Raw genomic sequence first — 21620 nt, forward strand, 5'->3', positions numbered from 1 at the left:
CTTTCCAGAGGTCACATTGTAGTGGGGAAATGAAGATAATAAACTTGTAAAAATCATCAAAGTCATTCCAGGTTATGATATAAGGGGAAAACTGAGTCATAGGTATAGATTTCCTGAGGCAAGAGGGGCACAGCTGGTATTAGCCAGACTGGTCAAGGGGAAGGGCACTTGGGGTTTAGACTGAGGTCTGAATCCCTAGAAGCCAGCTGTGTGTAGATCTGAGGGAAGGGTGTTCAGGCGGGGGGAATGGTAAGTGCTAAGGCTCTGAGGCAGGAACCAGTGTGGTGCCATGGTGAAACCCAGGACTGCTGTGATTGCAGAGAGGTGAGCAAGAAAGATGCTGGCACAAGATGACGTTCAGAGGTAGGCTGGAGCCGGATCACATGGCTGTGCTAAGACTTTTAATATAGATCAAAGTGCAGTAGAAAACAAGCAGAGGAGTGATGTGATTTCATGTATGTTTGAAAACCTCAATACTTCCTATGATTTCAATAACTATAACATCCATCCCATGTTCTCTAGAAGACTTCTAGGGCAGTTCATGTTGTATAAGGGAAGAGAAGAGTAGTGATGATACTTGAGATCACTGGAGATTCTACTTCTAAATATAAAGTGAGGCTGTTGAGAATCAATCTTATATTCTGCTTTTATCCCACCCAAGACTCACAAGGAAGTTTTGTTCATTCATTCATTTATTCAATAAGTATTTTAAAGTTTTTTAAATTTTATATTAGAGTATAGCTGATTCACAATGTTCTGTTAGTTTTAGGTGTACAGCGAAGTGATTTAGTTATACACATTCATATATCTATTCTTTTTCAGATCCTTTTCCCATATAAATTATTACAGAGTATTGAGTAGAGCTCCTTGGACTGTACAGTTGGTCTCTTTGGCTATCTGTTTTACATGCAGCAATGTGCATATGCCAATCTCAACCTTATCGAACACCTATTATGTGTCAGGCACTCTTCTGGGTACACTGAGATTCCAAAAGAGTGTTCTGACATATAAGGTCCCTCCCCTCATGAAGCTGAAATTCTAGTGGTGGAGACATAATTAAAGACGTAGATAATGTCAGGTGGGATTATTGGTAGAAAGACACAAAGTCTGGGAAGAGTATAGAGGGGTGATGGAAACATGGTACTTTAGGGAAGACCAGATCGGAGATATGAGTGAGTGAGGGCGTGAGTCACAAGGGTATCTTGAGTGACTGCATTCAAGACAGCGCAGGGAGGGTGTGCAACTGCCCTGAAGTGGGGGAGTGCTTGGTATGATCCAGGAGCACCAGTAGTGTAGCTGGAGTGGAGTCAGAGGAGTGAAGAGGCAGATGAGGCACCAGTGGTTGCAGGTGCCAGATCATGAGGGCATTGCTGATGAGAGAAGGGGGTTCCTGGAGCCCAGTGTACCCATTACTGCACTGGCCAAGATGAACGACAGTGACTTGGATGAAGTTGGTGCAATAGTGCTGGTGTGAAGTTCCCAGGTTCAGGTTATACTTGATGGTAGAGCCTATCCAGGGTTAGCTAAGAAACTGGAAGAAAGGAGTCAAGATTAATCACACGATTTTTGGCCTGAGTAACATGATAAACAGTGGTTTCATTAACTGAGATAACACTAGGGCGAGGTGCCGACCTGAAAGAAATAAATCAAGGGTTCAGTTTTAGACATACTGGATTTGACATTCCTATTAGATATCTAACAGGCAATTGGCTATACACACCAGGATTTCAAGAGAAAGGTCAATATTGGAGATGTAAGTTTGGCATGCAAATATATCCACAAGTGTAGTTGGTACTTAAAACTATAGTAAAGGATGAAGTGATATCACTTGAGGACTGAATGCTGCTGATAAACTGGACCTAGGGCTTTGGATCATGAAGCACATCAGTTTTCAGCAAAGGGCCAAACGAGGAGGATTCAACAAAGGAAGCTGAGACAGAGCATAAAGGTAAGAAGAGAACCAAACTTGGATTACAAAGCCATATGAAGAAAGGGCTTTACAAAAGAAGGAGCAGGCAACTGGAGCAGTCAGATTGCGAATATGACCTTCAACTTGGCAATGCGGAGGTAACTAGTAACCTAGATAAGAGTAGTTTCAGTGGCATGAAAGGTGTAAAAGGCTGAGTAGAGAAGGTTCAATAGAGAGAGTGGGGTGAGCATTAGAATCGTGGAGACAATCCTTGGAAGGTTTTGCTATAAAGGCAAATAGAAAAATAGGTGATAGCAGGAGAGTGATGTGGGATCAAAGGAGCTTGTGTTTTTGTTTTAAAAATGGGAGCTATTCCAAGATATTGGTATGTTAATAAAAATGACTCAGTAGAGAGGGGGGAAGTCATGTTGCAAGAGAAACAGGAGATGATTGCAGAAGCAATTGAGGAGGTGAGAGAGGTGGTTATTCCAGGCATGAGTGGTGTGGCAGGTCTCACATAGGAGCACAGACGCTTCATCCTTTGTAGCACAAGGCAGTACAGAGCACACAGCACACATGCAGTGAGATGAGAGATGTGATGGTGGGAGGATACGGATATTCTCTTCTGACTTATTCCATTTCCTTGATGGGACAAGCAAAGTCCGTGGCTAAATGGAAGAAGGAATTGCTGAGAAAAGAATTGTATGAAGTGGTTTTTCAGAGAGTTAAGGTTATCAATTGACTAGATAAATGCAGTCAATTGTTGAGGGGCACAGACGGCCCATTTGAGGCCCATGGTCATAATTATTACATGAGGCCAGTCAGCAGAGTTGTGAGTTTTATCAGCTATATTCAGCCCTTCATGTTCAGACAAGCATGGGATAGATGGAGAGTTGAATTAAACCAAGATATGTGTTTGTGTGTGTATGTGTACAAGATGAAAGAAAAAAATAGGCAAGAGAGTTGAGAGTATATAGAAAAGAGTGATTACAGTGATGGATCAAGGGATTTGAAACCATTAGGGGATGATAGAAAGTGAAAAGTTGACCAGGTCAAAAGATTGGAAGTCTAAGTAGGTTTGATGACTTGTTACAGGGAAGAGACTAGAGGAGGTACAAGTGTGTGATGTTTAATATTGCAGTTACAGAGGGTCAGGTTCTGGGGCATGACCATAGGTGTGGGAGGCTAAGATGGGGTTCACTGGAGGACAAGATGAGGAGGTGGGGAGACCAGGGTATTAAAGGATCACATACGTGGATGCTGAAGTCATCAGGAATGATTCAGATCTGTTTGTGGTAAGAAAGATGGTGGTAAGCAAGCTAAATTCTGAAAATCCTTAGTGAGGGAGAGGGAGTAATGAGAAAAATAGACCGTGCCATGGAGGGGTAGTGAATGATAGTCCTGACGGGTCTGACTTCGGAGGGGCCAGAGAACGTTAGAGAGGAAGGAGGACCGTTGGTCCTAGAGAAGACTGCAGGGGAAGACACGTCCTCAGAAGCTGCTAAGTTCTGCTTGGAACAAAAAGGTGAGGTGGACTCTTGAGAAGAGATAGAGGTTATAGATGTTCTTGCTGAGGACTGATCATAAGATTCTGAGGGCATGATGGAGCATAAGTGGAGAGGAGGGGTCAGGTTAGGGGATGTCCAGGGTCTGGAGTGAGAGTCTGAGAGAGGAGGAAGATGGATGTTCAGGCAGACTTAGGGTACATTTTGGAGGCTGGTATCTTAGCTTAAATTGATGAAAGAAGGACTGTAGTAGCACAGAGTGGATTTTACTAAGAAGACAGTACTATGTAGAAGCCCCCTCTCTCTTCAGCCCTCTAGTGGGCTGTGTTAAAGTTGAAGAAGAATTGGTCTTATCCATTCATGAAAGGTAGGCCTGGATGAATAACTCCATGGTCCCATTAATGTCCCTTTCTAAACTTTGACCTGACCAACTTTTCTCTTTCAAAATCATTCCTCCAGGGCCTTGTTGCCCATCTTAGATCTCTAGATCCATCACTAGAATCACTCCCTTGCATGTAATATCTTCAGCTCACTCATTGCCTCCTCTCCATGCTCATGGCCATTCAGAACGTCATCAACTCTTACCTGATCTTCTTGCGTAATTAGTCTTCCCATCCACATTCTCCGCTCTGCTCCCTGATTCATCATCTATGCTGCTTGCATGAGTACAAATCATATCATTCCACTGCTTAAAATCCTTCCGTGGTTCCTGACTATACATGGGGTATGGCTCAAAACCACCATCTCCCATCCAGGGAGGTGGTGTCATGCATGGGAAAGAACCCAAGAGCCTGAGCTCAGCTCATGGCAAGGCTTTGAACAACTTACCAAACTTCTCTGAGCCCCAGTTAGTTCCTTCTGAAATTGTTGAACAATTAGAATAATTTCTACTGTGAAGGATTTCTGGGAAGATCTAGCAAGAAAATATATAGAAAGCATGAGCAACTGGACCTTGAAAAGGAATAATTCTTCTGCTTAACAAGATGGGAAGGCAATCACAAAGAGGGAGGAACACATCTATTCAACATTAAATAACAGTGGGGAAACCAGTGGGCATATTCTAAACAAATACATCACCAGGATGTTGCCTTTCAAAAGTGTTTTGGACAGTTTGTGTTACTGTCCATTGCTCAGTCGTGTCCAACTCTTTGAGACCCAGGCTCCTCTGTCCATGGAATTCTCTAGGCACTGGAGTGGGTGGCCATTCCCTTCTGTACGGGATCTCCCCTATCCAGGGATCGAACCCAGGTCTCCCATGTTGCAGGCAGATTCTTTACTCTCTCCATTTGAACTGTATATCTTTTGTTATTTGAATGCAAGAGACTATTAACTGAATGTTGAGTAGCATTACATATTTATCAAATACCCTAATCTCAATTTCTAAAGGTAACAAAAGACTTCTAATTTTCTCTTTTGGATAATGAAACAAATTCTACAAATTAAATTCAAAGCACTCAAAATTTAAAAAAAAAAAAAAGACCTACTATGCCTGTTGTCTTCTTAGTTTTGACTTCAAGCAAACCTTTTACACTCTTCTCAACCCTTGCTTTCCCCTCCCCCTGCCACAACCCTTCATTAGCATTTATACCATTCTCTGTGTCTCCCTTCCCCAGTGCTTGCTCTTTTTTGCTTGCAGTGGTTGTCTGTCTACCTAAGTGGCTCTTCCTACCCCTTCTTTGTTTGGCTCAAAAAGGTAACCCTTTTGTGAAGCCATTCCTGACTCCCAAGGTAGCTGGTATTTCAAGCATGCCTACTTTATAGGGATTGTCACTTGAATTGAGTACTGGTTAGCAAGAGGACCTCTGAGATTCTGAGGTCCTTATGGGAGGGACTGGGTCTTAGGCATCTTTGGTTCCCAGTAGGAGTACAGAGCTTGCCGCATTATGGGTCATGAGTCAAGGTTTGTTGGGTGAATGAGTTACTGACCTCACTTTTCACAAAGGTTAGGCTCTTCTCAGTGTGTGTGCAACTGCATGTAAGCATGTTCAGTTGAAAGGAAGAGGTAGCTTGAATGTCAGGATTGTTTGTTAAGAGGATGCTGGTGAAGGATACCACAGAGCTCGTAAGACCAAGACGCTGGATCCAGTGTAGACCCATGGGCATAGTAAAAGGACAGTAACACTCCCAAGATGCTCTGATTCTTGTTGTAACACATCTCTACATTTTCATCTCTACCTGCTTCATCTTCCTGCTTCTCTAGTTCAAGTTCTTTCCTCTGTTTATTCTAGACTTTCTGTATGCCAGGGACTTCGGCCTGCATTTAGCTTTGTCTTACTCTGAAGCTGGCCCTGGCTGAACGTTACCTTTCTGTTTGTCTTAGCCAGCGCCAGCAGGACAAAGACCCCTCTCTCGTTCATTGTACCAGTCTCAGTTCCTGTTACATAGTAGGTGCTTTAGTTATTCTGAATTTCCTAAGTCTCCATAATCACCCCTTAAGTTTCCCCTCCCCTGCCCAGTATCATAGTTCTGAATTCCCCAGAGAAAGGACCTGGGTCAGGATCCACCTTAGTCCAGCACAAAGGGTGGGAGTTATGTAATCTCAGCCATGGCTTCCTGGACTCACCTCTTTAGCAAGGTCTGTGGGTGACAGTGTGAGAGGTGGGCAGGCACTCAAATCCTGTCTGTTATAGCGCCTATAGATGCACATCCTAGAACTAGAGTTGCTGTCCATCTCCTCCAAAGAGGGCCACCATCCTCAGAAGCCTATTCATGGAATTCCACAGTGACAGGTGGGAAGATGACTGTTCAGCTTCCACTGGGCTACTTAACCTGGAGTTATTTCTGTTTGGGAGCACTATGGGTGCTCCCCATGGGGTATATAGTTCAGAGAGCCGTGAAAAACAAGGCATTTAGTGTCTTATTCCACCTCTCACTATAACCCACAGTCCTTGCTAAAGGGCATACCCTAGACTAGGGAGCAAAGGGAGGTGTTGGCATCCCATCCCATGGCTCGGCTCCCTCCATATGATTGACTTGGCCAGTCCATCCTGATAGTGATGGTGTCCCACCAGAGACACCTCTTTGCTTTAACACACAGCACTTGCAAATCCAGACAGCACCCCCCACCCCATGCCACACACCCGCCCCCCACAGTCGCACACCCTTTGGAGCTCAAACTCTGCTGCTGGTGCTGTAGCCCCTGCCACCTGCTTCCTCTCCTGAAGGCTCCTTTACAGGGGATGAGCTGGCTTCCAGCGCGGTCATTCTGGGTGGAGGTAGGTGGGGGTGAGGGGGTCTGCCCACAAAACACCCTTGAGTAAATCTGCTGGTTTCTTGTTTCCCTAAGCAGAGGCACTCTTACTTTCTGCCCTTTGTCAGCAACTTCTTTTCACTAACGGCAAGAAAGAGGCACCCTACCCCCTTTTGTTCATCCAGCGCATGACTGGGACCCCACTGAACACCCCCGTCTGGGGCACGGTTTGCCCTGGGCAGTACGAACCTCTGTTACAGGAGGTGTCACATTAGACTGCGGCTGTTTCTACGCCTGTCTCCACCTCCCACACCTGTCTCCACCTCCCCACACACAGCTTCGGGGCTTAGGCAGCAGGGACTGTCATACGCGTACAGTTCCAAGTCTTCACAGTGTTGGGTGTGTGGTGAGACGCTTACTAAAAATTCCTGATAGGGGATGGCAGGCTACCTGGTTTAATAGGAGATGAACTTCCTCAAGTGCGAAGACCAGGGACTGGATTTCAACCTTGATATTTACTATTCCTGTGACCTTGAGACATTAGTTATTTAACTCCATGACCTGGATTTATCAACTATTTGACTCACCTGTGCAGGACTAAGATTCAGCTGATTAGGCCACATCGGTTATTAAAATAGTAAATACTTCCATACAGAGTGGTGAGTCACCTTCACCTGGTCTGCAATGTACCACTCTAACTCCTTTATCCCTCCCCTGGAGCCCCAGGATCTCCCCAAATAGTAACCAGAGGACTGATGCACGTTGGGATCATTGCACCTCACAATGGCCCTATAGCTGACACCTCTTCTGATTAGTGAGCACACTCCTGTCCTCCCTGCTGATGCACACTGTGGATAGCATTGTGAATATCACCCCTTACTCTACTGTAGGATCGGGTAACACCAGATGATATGGTTCACATGAAAACACTTTGCAAACTGGAAAGGGCTGAATACAGATTCATCCTATCCGTAATTCCTGGGAAGCGATAGGAGCCCAGAAAAGGGCAGGGGCATATTTTGTAGTTGTAGCTCGTTTGTGCGTGCTAAGTCACTATAGTTGTGTCCAACTCTTTGCAGACCCTATGGACTATAACCTTCCAGGCTCCTGTGTCCTAGAGATTCTTCAGGCAAGAATACTGGAGTTGGTTGCCAGGTCCTCCTCCAGGGGATCTTCCCCATCCAGGAATTGAACGTGTACCTCTTCTATCTCCTGCACTGGCAGGCAGGTTCTTTTTGTCACTAGCACCACCTGGGAAACCCCAGTTGTAACTCACCCTCTACTTAATTGAAGGCTGAGGAAGGGCTTGGTGGGGAGTCTGAGAGGCTCATGAGCTGCCTGAAAAGAGCCCCCACACAAACTTGCATGGACCTCAGGATGGCAATAGGGAGCGGTTCTCATAAGCATCCTTAAAGTGACTTGTCCAGATTCCTGCCTGCAGCAGCCTGGGGTTCAATTTGCAGCTCTTTGAATCCCACACACTCTCGGCCATGCTTCTCTGGCCAGCCCTATCGCTCACAATTAGAAGCCCATTTTACTGGAGCTTAGCTGTGCAGCAAGCCAGCGCCCCCCGCCCCCCCCCCCCCCCCCCCCCGCCCCAAACCAGGTAGGATAAGAGCAGCCAGGGAGTGAAGGGCAAGGGGAGGAGAGCAGGCTCACCCAAATGAGGGTTTGCACAATCCGGCATTTATGGAAAATTGGATGTGCTAATGAACCTGAGATCCATCAGGGCTTTCTGAAGGCAGGACGGTTTCTGTCAACAGACCAATTAGCACACAATTATTTTCTCTTTCTGAAAGCTTATCTGAGGCTCTCTTTGAGCTGCACTTTCCATTACCTCCGCCGGCCCTCTTTATAATCCACCAAAGCTGTCTGCCTCTTCTACAGGGAGAGACACAGGGTTTCCTGGACCAACCTGCCAGGAACTCTGGCACTTTCATCACTCCGCAGGTTTGGGGGTCCTCGACTCATCCCGCTTGTCAAGTCAGTGCTTAGGCACCATCTGCAACAGGAAGGTCTGCAACTCCCCTCCTGCTTCCCACCTCCTTGCTTCTCTGGGAGGTCAGAGGTGGCTCAGGGCAGAGGAGCCATAGAAAGGGCAGTGACTCTGGGATCTGGTAAAACCTGAGTGAGCCTTCCTCACTGCTGGAGATCTGGCTTGAATCATTCCCTCTAACGAGAAATGAACAGGGAGAATCGCAGTTTGTGTCTCTTCCTCCTTCCCATCCTTGTGCTGCAATTAACAAAGTAGAGCTACGCACACCCTTTCAATGATTCACCTAATTGATTGTTCTCTTTAGAACTGACCTTTGGAAATGGGCAAGTAAAGGTCAGAAAATTGCATGGGAGCCGGCCCAGAATGTTTAACAAGATGGTGGTGGGGTTCGGGAGCGGGGCAGATGAATTGGTGGTAGAGAGGGAGGGACAGGGGTGGAATGAAAGAGCGGACAGTTGGGGTGCTCTGTTCACCCTCTCAGGAGTTGTCCTACTTCTGCATAAGGCATGTAGCTTTCTCCCTGCATGGACCTGATGCTGGTGAGTGTTCAACTCAGGAGTGGGTGGTTAGAAAAGCCAGTGCAGAACTCAGTGACAGTGTGGTGGCCTGCTTACCTGGAGGCGGGGACAGGCAAACCTCCCAAATACCACACACCCCCATCCCACTCTTTCAGCCCACTCCATTCCAAGAGAGACAGGCTTCCCCGAATAGCTGGGCTAGTCCTTGGCCACAGCTCCTATAGGAATTTTTGCACCATATAGATAAAGAAAGCTTTACCTTGAAATAATCCTGGTTCTTCCTTCCCACTGCAGTAGCCAGTCACCAGCTCACTCAATACAGAGACATTATTCAGCACCAAGTGCCCACCTATGGAGGGAGGTAGGCTCATGTGTAACACGGGGATTATGTCAGTATAACATGTGTCCACTTGTCTGTAAACTCCTTATGGTAGTGACTGGCTCACTGTGAGTTTTGGATTCTCCTGGAATATTTCATAAATGAATAAATGAGTGAAAGAATGAATGAATGAGTCAAATGAATCGTAGCCCTGCAGCTGACTGTGTGACCTTGAAGAAATCACTTAACCTATCTGGTCTTGATTTCCTCATCTGTAATCATAACATCTAAAGTCTTCTGATACAATGTATAAAATAGATGACTCCTAAGAACCTACTATATAGCACAGGGAACTCTATCCAATGCTCTGTGGTGACTTAAATGGGAAAGGAAATCCAAAAAAGAGGAGATATGTGTATATGTATAGCAGATTCACTTTGCTGTACAGTAGAAATTAACACTGTGAAGCAAATATATCCCAATAAAAAATAAAGTCTATACCATTTGTCTTATGCCATGTTCAACTTCTGCAGAGAGGGTAGATCACTAAAATGTTTTGGATGAGCTGGTCTGTTGACACTTGTTTTTTAGAGTGATGTCATCTACACGGGTTTAACTCCATTGTCTGCAGCCCTTTGATATGCCCTCACAGGAGACACTGGGGCCAGGAACTGAAGTCTGAGGATTCAGAAGTCAAAATCCTATCTCATCTACTCAATAGCTCTGAGTCTTTGGGCCCAGTATCTTCCTAAACCTTGTATCTTTCCCTGAAACATGATAGTAATGCGATCTGTCTCAGAGTTAGTGTGAAGGTTAAATGGGATGATCTTGGAGGATGAGCTTGGAAACTATAGAGGGGTTTCTTGCCTCTGTCATAGCCTTGATCCTGTTCCCCATCTAGGCTGGGTCTTGCTGCTTCTCATGCACAGGGTCTGTTGCTTGCCCTATAGTCTTTCTCTTCCCTCTTATCCTTTAAGACCAATTTATGGATCACCTCCTCCATGAAGCCTTCTCATACTACTTTAAGCAACAACATTTTTTCCCTTCTCTCTCTTCACTGTATTAGTATCACACCATGTCTCATTTACTCTGTTCCATGTGTAGTTTTCAGGACTAACTATACTAAGTTCTCTTTAACGATGTCACTTATACTTTGGAATTCACTGTGATAACTGGCAGAGTGGCAGACACATTACATCTCACACTTATCAAGCCCATATGTTGTAGATCATGCCGCCCCTTCTTTTTCTGAGAGTACTTCCCCTCCATTCTCTTCCTGTCCATGTTTTACTCATCTTGAAGAACCAAATCAGTTGCTCTCTCCTCTGAAACTCCTTCCCTTGCTTAGAACTGCACTTTCCTCAGGGCTCATTACGACGTGTTACCTCTTCTCCACCAGGAGGTGCATCAATCAGCTGGTTATGTGCCTGTCTTCCCACAGGTTGTAAGCTCCTGGAGGACACACAATATACCCTGTACATCTTTGTGCCCACCTCTCCACCCCTCAAAGCCCAAAACCTATTACACACACTCTAATTTACTGAGTACATATTAGGTGCCAGCCACTGTGTTAATTGCTGTTAACAACCTCATGAGCAAAATAACTATGAGCTTACCTCTGTGGAGGACTCAGGCTTTAAATACTTGGAGGAAAGGATGGAAAACTCCAAGTCGTCTGCTTGCTGCAGAGCAGAGGTGCCTGGAGCTAGGAGAGAAGGTCAGAGGTATCAGAGCCGACTTCCTTGAAGAACTCTGAGAAAGGCACTCTATGAAGGTTTGATAAATTGCAGGGAATTGAACAGTGGCTACCCAATAAATACCAGTTGATTGGTTGATTGATTGTTGGCAGAGCCTCCAGAGATCCTGAAAAGAAAGGGCCTCAGGTCCCCATCAGTCTTATTACATAATTATTTCAGTGCATTTAAAGCTCCCCATTTTTCATCTTATACTTTAAACATCAGGGAAAAACCGATAGTCCAACTTTATAATATTTTAAAATGACTCTGTGGTGTTTTGGAATATTACATAGCTATAAGAGATTATGTATATTTAATATACTTATTAAAATATGCAGTAAGCCCATGGCTGATTTTCTCTAAGGACGTCTCAGTGCCGAGGTGGGACTTAAATGTTTAATATTAATAATAATACTCATAACTCATATTTCTCTAGTGCATTTCATCTTCAGGATCCCTAAAGCCTGTGAGCACCACATTAAGTGGCTACAGCTGGGCTGGCCAGTGGGCTGACAGCATCTGCATCTGGCCTCTGGTCTTCCTCTGGGGGAGGAGATGGGAGAACTCCAGTGTGGAGGCTCAGCTTCCTCTTCCTACCCTGAATTTCTTTTTTTCAGACACAAAGTCCCCCTGGGTCCTCTGAAAGGCTTCCACTTCCGGACAGCTGCTGCCACCAGCCCCACACCACTGATATTCCCTGTCTCAAAACAAGGGGAAAAGTGGCTTCCTGCTCCCAGGGTAGGAAGAGCCATGACCTTCCTTGGGCCAGTCCAGGACAGGACACAGAGCCTGAGAATGGCTGACCAGAAGAGGAAAGTGCAAAAGGAAAGTCTCTGCTTGTTGTCTAAACCCATCCTTCCTTCTCTAGGTCACGGAGACCCGGACCGGCCCCCTGGGCTGCAGCAACTACGACAACCTGGACTCAGTCAGCTCTGTCCTGGTACAGAGTCCGGAGAACAAGGTGCAGTTACTCGGTAAGGTACCCTGTGATGATTTTCACTTTCCATAGCTGGTTAAAAAAAAAAGGTTTAGATCACCCAAAGGAAAAGGTCCCATCTGCCTCATTTGGCTAGACCCTTCCAAAGACAAAAACTACCCCTAGTTCTGGGACCTATAATTAACAACTTTCCGTCACTCTTTGGAGAAAACTTCTGATATGGTTTACTTTACACCTCAACCATTGCTCAAACCACTCGACACCCGAATCCTCCTGCCTCCTAGTCCTGCCCCAGATCTCTGTCACTATCCTATAGCAAGAGCACTCCCATCCTTCTGTGCCTTGATCTAGCTGGGCAGTCTCCCTTGTTGTCCAAAGAATCCTCTGCAGAACAGCTGATCTTTGCAGAGTGATCATGGGACATCGTCTCTAGCTCGACTAAGAGCTACACAAAATGTGGGACTACTGGTTATCCTGAGAATGGTCCCTACTTTTTGTTACTAGTCTGCATCCTTCCATGGGAGATCAAAGCCAGGAGAAGAGTTTGAAAGGAATGGGAGCCTCAACTGGGGACAGAACAAGCAGAAACAGAAAAGCAAAAGGAACAGGAATGACACTAGGTCTGGAGGCTGGGAGATAAGGGGATGCACTCAGGTGTCCCCCAAGCATCCCCGGGGCAGAGCTATGTAGATGGAGTCAGAGCTGTTTGGCAGTGGGGAATGTTCATTCTTCTTAAGGCCTAACTGAATTGTACTCTGTTTAAGATATGATTGTCTTGGTATTATAAAATCAATAGCCCTCATCTAGGATCTACGATGACAAATTCCAGCCAACTTGAGTTAGACGCAACCCCTGAATGCTTTAGGCATCAAGAAACATAATAAAAAAGGAGGAAAAGCCTCCTTTCTTTAAAGCCTCGCAATGCAATGCAATTAGCATCCCTCTTTTCCTAGGTCCCTGGATGGGCTGGGTTTGTTCCTGGAAATTAGCGATGAGTGAAGTTCAGAGTGTCTGGTGGTTCATTTGGAATGGTTTATGCCATTTAATTTTATAGCCCATCACTCATGCAGACATTGCTCAGGGCACTTATTTTATAGCAATAGGAAATGTTATGGGGAGGAGGAGGGAGCTAATGGGGGAGGTAAAAAGAAAGGGCTTGGAGAGGGGTGAGTGTGGGAAGCAAGCACATGTGGACAGGGTACATGGGGAGGGCTGCTCAAGTGCCACTGCAGGGACATCAAGAAAGGAAAATGTAGGAGCAGTTCTGGACAGGAGTAGCTCTCAAACAAGAGCAACAAACATCTACTGCAGCTGCAATTCTAAGTTTTATTTTAAGGTCTGCTGACACCAGGATACATCCTTTGGACTCTCTGATTTCCTGCCAAGGTCAAGGGTGTGATGATAAAGAGCCGGCAGATATTTGATGAAAGGGGAGCCCATCCCATCCAGAAGTCCTCCTGTCCCTCACTCTCCTGGCACAGTGTCTCCTAGGGTCCCTATTCAGGGAGCCGCCTGTGGGTCTGATATCGAACCTGGCCAGCTTGCATCCCAAGGTGTGCCTATGATTCATTCACCTCTTCATAGGCTTCCAACAGCCACTCTGTCTGGCTAGAAGCCAACTAGGAGTCTATCCTGCTGCTGATAAACCAATATCCACCATTCCAGTGGTGCTAGTGGTAAAGAACCCGCCTGCCAATGCAGGAGACACAAGAGACATGGGTTCAATCTCTGGATTGGGAGAAGGGCATGGCAACCCTCTCCAGCATTCATGCCTGGGAAATCCTATGGACGGAGGGGCCTGGTGGGCTATAGTCCATAGGATTGCAAAGAGTCAGACATGACTGAAGTGACTCCGCAAGCAGGCACCACAGATGGGTAGGAAAACTGAATCTTGGAGTAACTGAGTGGATTATATTCAAGACCAGAGGAAGCTAATTAGAAAAGAGAGCTGAGAGGCATTCATATCTAACTTGGGGCATCTACCACCACCTTGCTTTCAAATCTCCTCAAGAGTGAAAGCCTGAGATGGGCAGCCAGTGCCAGTTGTGCGGTAGGACCCAAGGGGACAAGGGCACAAGCTGACTTTACTAGCACTGTGCCCTGGGCAGACCACTGTGCTCATGAGGATTGGACTTCCTCACCTGTAACAGCCTCGGTATGACCACAAGTGTTACCTGCAGTCATATATGGGAAGTATTACTTGGTGTCATACCTGGCCATTACATACCCACAACACCTGTCCCTACCTCCTAAGCAGGGCAGCCTCCTTGGTCTTCAGGGCTAAGGTGGGAGGCCCAGGAGGGTCAGCATTTAGTAATATCCTAGGAGGCCCACTGCTCATCTCAGAGAAGTTAGAGATAGAATGGCTCTTGGAGGCAAAGCAAAAAGTCCAACAAGCCTTGATGATTTTCCCCCATGAGGACTCTAAGCTCTTCCTTTATATTAAACACCATCGCATTTCCATCCTAGAAATGCTGACGTGTAGCCAAGAAGCCCGTTCATATGATAGGCACGTTCTCAATTTGGCTGATGTGAGGGTTCAGCTAAGCCCTGAGCTTTGATGTACCCCATCTGTCACAGGGGTAGCAGTAACCCTCTATCCCAACCAGCTTAGCAGGATCAGGCCTGGGGTGCCCATCCTTGAACCCAGGATGCTCAAGTCAGCAGAACTCCAGCCGGGGACTCTGCAGCCTCGGGTGTGGGAAAGCGGGTACCCACTGGTCCCGCCTGGCAGTTTTCCCTGATACATCTTTTCCTTAGGCCTGCAGGTGCTGCTGCCCGAGTACCTGCGTGAGCGCTTCGTGGCTGCTGCACTCAGCTACATCACTTGCAGCTCCGAGGGTGAGCTCATCTGCAAGGGGAATGACTGTTGGTGCAAGTGCAGCCCTACCTTTCCAGAATGCAACTGTCCTGACGCCGACATCCAGGCCATGGAGGACAGCCTGCTGCAGATCCAGGACTCCTGGGCGACTCACAACCGGCAGTTCGAGGAGTCAGGTGAGCAGTGGGTTGGCCCAGATTTCCTCCCTGTGAATGGGAGGAGGCCATGAGGTACTCCACGGGAGCTTGGTTCCTGACTCAGCCACGTCACTGGTCTGTGACCTCTAGCAGGTTATATCACCGCCCCAAGTCTCAGTTGTTTTCTTTTATTGTATATGCAAATAGACCTAATACCTACCAAAGAGATGCATTTCAAGGACCTAATAAGCTAAGGTAAATATAATCAAGGCCTTAGACCTCATCTATCTTATTTACCACAGATTCCACAGTGCCTGCACGTTAGGTGCACAGTGAATATTTGTTGAGTGAGTGAGGTGCATAGTGGCAAGACTAGTTCATGCTGGTCATTGCTTAGTGCAAGTATAACTGATATCAATGTCACCTTGAGACTTAGATTCAGAGGACTGGGTTTTGAGTTCTTATTCTGTGATAAGCATTGAATGTTTGTGTCTCCGCCCCCCAATTTATATGTTGAAAATCTAATGCCCAAGGTGATGGTATTAGGAGATGAGGGCCTGGGGAGGTGATTAGGTCATGAGAGCAGAATCTTCATGAATGGGACTGGCACTCTCATATAAAAGGGTTCCCAGAGAGATCCCTTACCTCTTCCACCACGTGAGGACCCAGCAGGAATTTGGACATTTTCAGCCCAGGAGAGGACCTTCACCAGAACCTGGCCGCAGCCTCTTGACCTTGGACTTCCAGCCCCTGGAAATACATTTTGGTTGTTTATAAGCCATCCATTCTGTTGTATTTTGCTGTAACATCTTGGGCAGACCTAGTACTCTCCATTACTGACCCTTTGTGTGACTTTGATTTAGCCATGCAGCCACTCAGTGCCTCCATTTCTTCATCTGTAAATGTAGGAAAATGATAGTAATCGGTGGATGGATGACTCATATGGAACAATGTGGATAAAATTATGAAGAACTCTGCATGATATACATTTCACTACTACGTGAATAATAGTTATGTGGCTATGTCTCAGAAAACAATATTGGATAAAACAAGGCAAATGAAAAAGGCTATGTGTTACATACATATTTATATTTATGTAATACTTATATATAATATAATATAATAAATTATTAACATAATGCGTATTTAGTACTATTTACTTGATGTTTAAAACCATACTAGCCAATACTTAATATTTTCATGGATAAATGTATTCATAGAAAATGTTTAAAAATATATGATAACGATAAAGAAAACATTCAAGAGAGTAGTTACATCTAGATAAGGACAGAGGGGAAGTTTAGGGACTTCAAGTATATTTGCTATGCCTATTTCTTCAAAAAAGTCTGAATTCAATATAGCAAGATGGCAAGATCTAGGTGGTGGACTTGTGGGAGTTCATTTTGTTATTCTCTGTGCCGTTTTGTATACTTAAGTGTTTTATAAGCAGAACTATGCACGTACTAGTTGTTAATGTCATTACTAGGTGTGATTTTTCCAGTCATCTGGGTGGGCGATGAAGAACCAGGGGCTGGAGAAATCAGAATGAGTGGAGGACCCAGTCACTGCCAGCTCAAGTCTTAGACAAGGTATTCAGTAGCTGAGGAGAATAGCAACCCTGGCTGCATTGGACCAGTGGTGGTGGCATCAGGCTGGTAGTATGGGTAGGTAGTTAAGATGGTAGTGGGATGCTTGAGTATGTAGGCAAGGAACTTGGGCTTTCAGCATTATGAATTACTGCTAATGAGTGAAGGAGGGCTATTCGGACCCCTATCAGGAGACCTGATGGCTGCAGGTCCTAAGTAAAAGCAGATTTGTGGACAGAGATCTGAGCATGACTTCAGAAAACACATTGTTCCCAGGAAGCTCTGAGTAGAACTCAGACTTGTAAGAGCTAAGAACCAGAAAGCACTCTGCTTCTGGATTAACTTCAAAAATGTACGCATATCTAGCCAAGGTGTGTGTGTGAGTCGCTCAGTCGTGCCCGACTCTTTGCAGCCCCACAGACTATAGCCCGACAGGCTCCTCTCTCCATGGGATTCTCCAGGCAGGAATACTGGATGGCTTGCCATTCCCTTCTCCAGAGGATCTTCCCAACCCAGGGATCGAACGCTGGTCTCCTGCACTACACACAGATTCTTTACTATTTGAGCTACAGGAAGTCCTTAATCTGGTCAAGGGGTGAATCTCAAAAGAGAGGAAGGATGTGCTAGAGTCAGAGAGAAGGATGTTGGGGGAAGAGGCTGGTCTCAGAAACTGAAAGCCTTCTAAGGCTTCTGAGGTGGGTGTTCCGTCTTCTGTGCCCACATTTGCCAGTCTTGCCCACCCTCACCTTAACCAGTGCCTCACACCTTCCCTAAAGGGGGCTGTGGTGTGATCCAAGAAGGTTGTGCATAATTTATAAGGAGGTATTAATGGCAAGAGAGATGTGCCCCAAGGTCACTGGCCACATGGGTGGTGACAGAGATGTGTTTTGAAATTCAGAAGCATATTAGAGATAGGATGGAGGGGGAAGAATCCTGGAGCTTTATCTTATGGTATGTCAATCATTTCTCAATAAAGCTGTTTAAAAAGAAAGAAATCAAAAGTCCTGGGAGAATGGTGTGAAGCCTCCTGCCTCATACAGTGATGGATGGGCAAGCTGGGTCTTGGGGGCAGGGGGGGCTCTTGTCCACCCAGGGTCTGAAGGGCAGCCCCTCAGCTCAGCCTGTGTGTCCTTACCCACAGAGGAATTCCAGGCCCTACTGAAGCGACTGCCAGATGACAGATTCCTGAACTCCACAGCCATCTCCCAGTTCTGGGCAGTGGACACCAGCCTCCAGCACCGCTACCAGCAGCTGGGAGCCAGCTTGCGAGTGCTGTTCAAAAAGACCCATCGCATTGTCCGCCGGCTCTTCAACCTCTGCAAGCGCTGTCACCGGCAGCCCCGCTTCCGTCTGCCCAAGGAGAGGTGAGCACCCCTGTGTCTGAGCCAGAGACACACCGCCCATGACAGTGGCTGAGGCCCTGGAGGGCCCCTGCCCAACACGGCAGGGCTGGGCGTACTGACCCACATGCGGTCTTTCAGAGGCTCCTGTCATCTTGACCTACTTGAGCTTCATTCTCAATTATGAGATGTGTCTGAAGTGAAAAAAAAAGAGAAGCTAATTTTACTTTTATATAAATTATAGTCGATTCGAATGTTACTCTAATAATACTCTCATTCTCACTCACTCATTTCCATTTTAATAAGTCTTTGAGGAAAGTAAAGGGTGGAGTTAAAGCTCACACACTGATTATGTGTGATGAGAAACACATGGTAGATCATTTCCAACAGCAGCTCTACTCTGAGTCACAGGAGCGAAGGGAGCTGAGGCCCTGTGTCCTTAGGAACAGACAGGGCTGGGTTATCACAGGCCTTTAAGCAGCCATCGCTCATTCACACATGCATTCAACAAGCCTTTGTTGAGTCTACCTTGTATGGCCTAAGATTAAGCAGTGAGGGTACTTGTTAATTGGAAAGACATAATAAATATATAGGAACATCAAAACTAAAAATTATTACTATGCAGCAGCTATGTAAATTCATGTTGTGTGCTCAGTTATATCCGACTCTTGTGACCCCATGGACTGTAGCCTGCCAGGCTCCTCTGTCCATGGGGATTCTCCAGGCAAGAATACTGAAGTGAGTTGTCATGCCCTCCTTCAGGGGATCTTCCTGACCCAGGTATCAAACCAGCATCTCTTACGTCTCTTCCATTGGCAGGCAGGTTCTTTACCACTAGCGCCACCTGGGAAGCCCAAATTCATGTTAGTGATAGTGAAAGTCGCTCAGTTGTGTCCGACTCTTTGTGACCCCGTGGACTATACAGTCCGTGGAATTCTCCAGGCCAGAATATTCTCCAGGCCAGAATACTGGAGTGGGTAGCCTTTTCCTTCTCTAGGGGATCTTCCCAACCCAGGGATCGAACCCAGGTCGCCCACACTGCAGGCAGATTCTTTACCAGCTGAGCCATAAGGGAAGAACATAAGTCAAAGACATGTCCTAATAATATCAAAAGTCCAAGAGAAAAGCCACCTGGGAGAAGGATGTCTTGACCAGATTGTCCAGGAGGAGATGAAAGTGGCCCGGTGCTTGTGAGCCAGAGCGTTCCAGGAAAGGGTGCTACCCTCACAGGAACCCAGAGGTGCGCCTCTAACTGAGGCACAGGAGACAAGGGACACATGAGTGGAAAGGACAGACCAGCAAGGGCTTTTGAGAAAGGTTCTTTCTTCCCCCAAGAAATAGTTAGGAAATGCTTACCAGGCACCAGGAACAATCCTAGTTTCTGAAGATGTGTTGGTGAAGGATGCAGTGTCCCTGCTCTCATGGCATTTGCAGGGGAGCCGTCTCTGAACAAGTCCACAGTAAACAAACAGAATCCATTTTGATACTGATCGTGGCTGTGGATCACATCAAAGCAGCATGATATGACAGAGAGGGGCTGGGTGGTGCTTTTGAGGGGAGTCATGGAAGACCTCTTTGAGGAGGTATCATAAGAACTGAAATCTAAATCTTAAGAAAGGGAGCCAACCATAGAGAAGTCCTGTCCTTGATGGGAGAGTTCTAGAAAGGACAGATCTACATTGTGAAGAGGGAAAGAGGTGGGCACATCATTGGGAGGTTTGGAGAGCCAGTTGTTGGAAGATCTTTGTAAGAGGCTGAAAACTAGATTCGATATGGAAGATGCTGAGTGCTTCTGTAGGCTTTTGAATGAGGGAATGAGGTGGTACTTGGGAGGGATGAGTGCAAATTTGATGTCAGACCTTTCTGATGCTGAAACATCAGACACCCAGCTCCAGGCCTTGCTGGTCATCCCAAAGTGGTACAGTAGGGTTTCCATCATTCAGAGAACCTGGGGCTTTTATCTGCCTCATCAACTTCCCTATTAGTCAGCCTCCTGGCACCCTCAGGGAAGCAGCAGTGTGTGGCTTCCTGTGACTCTTGTTTCATTTCTGTCTCCCTTCCCACAGGTCCTTGCCCTACTGGTGGAACCGTATCCAGTCCCTCCTCTACTGTGGGGAGAGCACCTTCCCCGGCACCTTCCTGGAACAGAGCCACAGCTGCACCTGCCCCTACGACCAGTCTTCCTGCCAGGGCCCCATCCCCTGTGCCTTGGGTGAAGGGCCCGCCTGTGCCCACTGCGCCCCGGACAACAGCACCCGCTGCGGGAGCTGCAACCCGGGCTACGTGCTCGCCCAGGGGTTGTGCCGCCCCGAGGTGGCTGAGTCCCTGGAGAACTTTCTGGGGCTGGAGACGGACCTGCAGGACCTGGAGCTGAAGTACCTGCTGCAGAAGCGGGACAGCCGCATCGAGGTGCACTCCATCTTCATCAGCAACGACATGCGTCTGGGCAGCTGGTTCGACCCCTCCTGGAGGAAGCGCATGCTGCTCACCCTCAAGAGCAACAAGTACAAGCCTGGGCTGGTGCACGTGATGCTGGCCCTGTCCCTGCAGATCTGCCTCACCAAGAACAGCACCTTGGAGCCTGTCATGGCCATCTACGTCAACCCCTTCGGGGGCAGCCACTCTGAGAGCTGGTTCATGCCCGTGAGTGAGGGCAGCTTCCCTGACTGGGAGAGGACTAACGTGGACGCAGCCGCCCAGTGCCAAAACTGGACTATCACCTTGGGCAACAGGTGGAAGACCTTCTTTGAGACGGTCCACGTTTACCTACGGAGCCGAATCAAATCCCTGGACGACAACTCCAACGAGACAATCTACTACGAGCCCCTGGAGATGACCGATCCCTCCAAGAACTTAGGCTACATGAAAATCAACACCTTGCAGGTCTTTGGTTACAGCCTGCCCTTTGACCCGGATGCCATCCGGGACTTAATTCTCCAGTTAGACTACCCATACACGCAAGGTTCCCAGGACTCTGCCCTCTTGCAGCTCATCGAGCTTAGGGACCGGGTCAACCAGCTTTCTCCACCTGGCAAGGTCCGGCTTGACCTCTTCTCCTGCTTGCTCCGGCATCGGCTCAAGCTGGCCAACAATGAGGTGGGCAGGATCCAGTCTTCTCTGAGGGCTTTCAACTCCAAGCTGCCAAACCCTGTGGAATATGAGACCGGCAAACTCTGTAGCTAATGGGGGACCCACTCCAGAGCCGGGCAGGGAAGGGACCCACGAATCCAGGGTGCGGAGATCATCCAAGCCCTCACCTTAGTGCCAACAGGTGCTCCCTGAAGACCGTCAGCACCCAGCAGATGGGACCTCGGGGCTTGGACTGAAGCAGGCGGGAGAGAGAGAAACAGCCACTGCACATATGCACAACGCACGTGCCCACACACACACACACACACACACACACACACTCGCACCAGGAGGCGACCACTCAGCAGCCCTGAAGCTGTAAAGTCGGTGCTTTCTCAAATGAATGCGGCTGAAGGAGAGGAGCCAAGGGAGAGATTCAGTAAAAGAACCAGCCAAACCCAGCAACACACAAATCCTTGAAAGTGATTCTTATCATTTAAGAGAGCAAGACGGAACAACAACGGGAGGGGTAGGAACACTGCCTCCCCCTCTGTGGG

At 47.2% G+C, this 21620-nt stretch overlaps 1 protein-coding gene across 1 annotated transcript in view; it reads left to right on the forward strand.

Moving 5' to 3' along the window:
* BRINP2 (BMP/retinoic acid inducible neural specific 2) overlaps positions 1-21177 on the forward strand; it is a 134646-nt gene extending 113469 nt beyond the window's left edge. Inside the window, exons 5-8 of the mRNA XM_061161254.1 lie at positions 12042-12147; positions 14871-15107; positions 17796-18018; positions 20061-21177. Coding sequence (XP_061017237.1) covers positions 12042-12147; positions 14871-15107; positions 17796-18018; positions 20061-21177 — 1683 coding nt within the window. The remainder of the gene's footprint in view (positions 1-12041; positions 12148-14870; positions 15108-17795; positions 18019-20060) is intronic.
* The last annotated feature ends 443 nt before the right edge of the window (positions 21178-21620 follow it).

Source organism: Dama dama, chromosome 14, assembly GCF_033118175.1.
Source record: "Dama dama isolate Ldn47 chromosome 14, ASM3311817v1, whole genome shotgun sequence".
NCBI classification, from domain to species: Eukaryota; Metazoa; Chordata; class Mammalia; order Artiodactyla; family Cervidae; genus Dama; species Dama dama.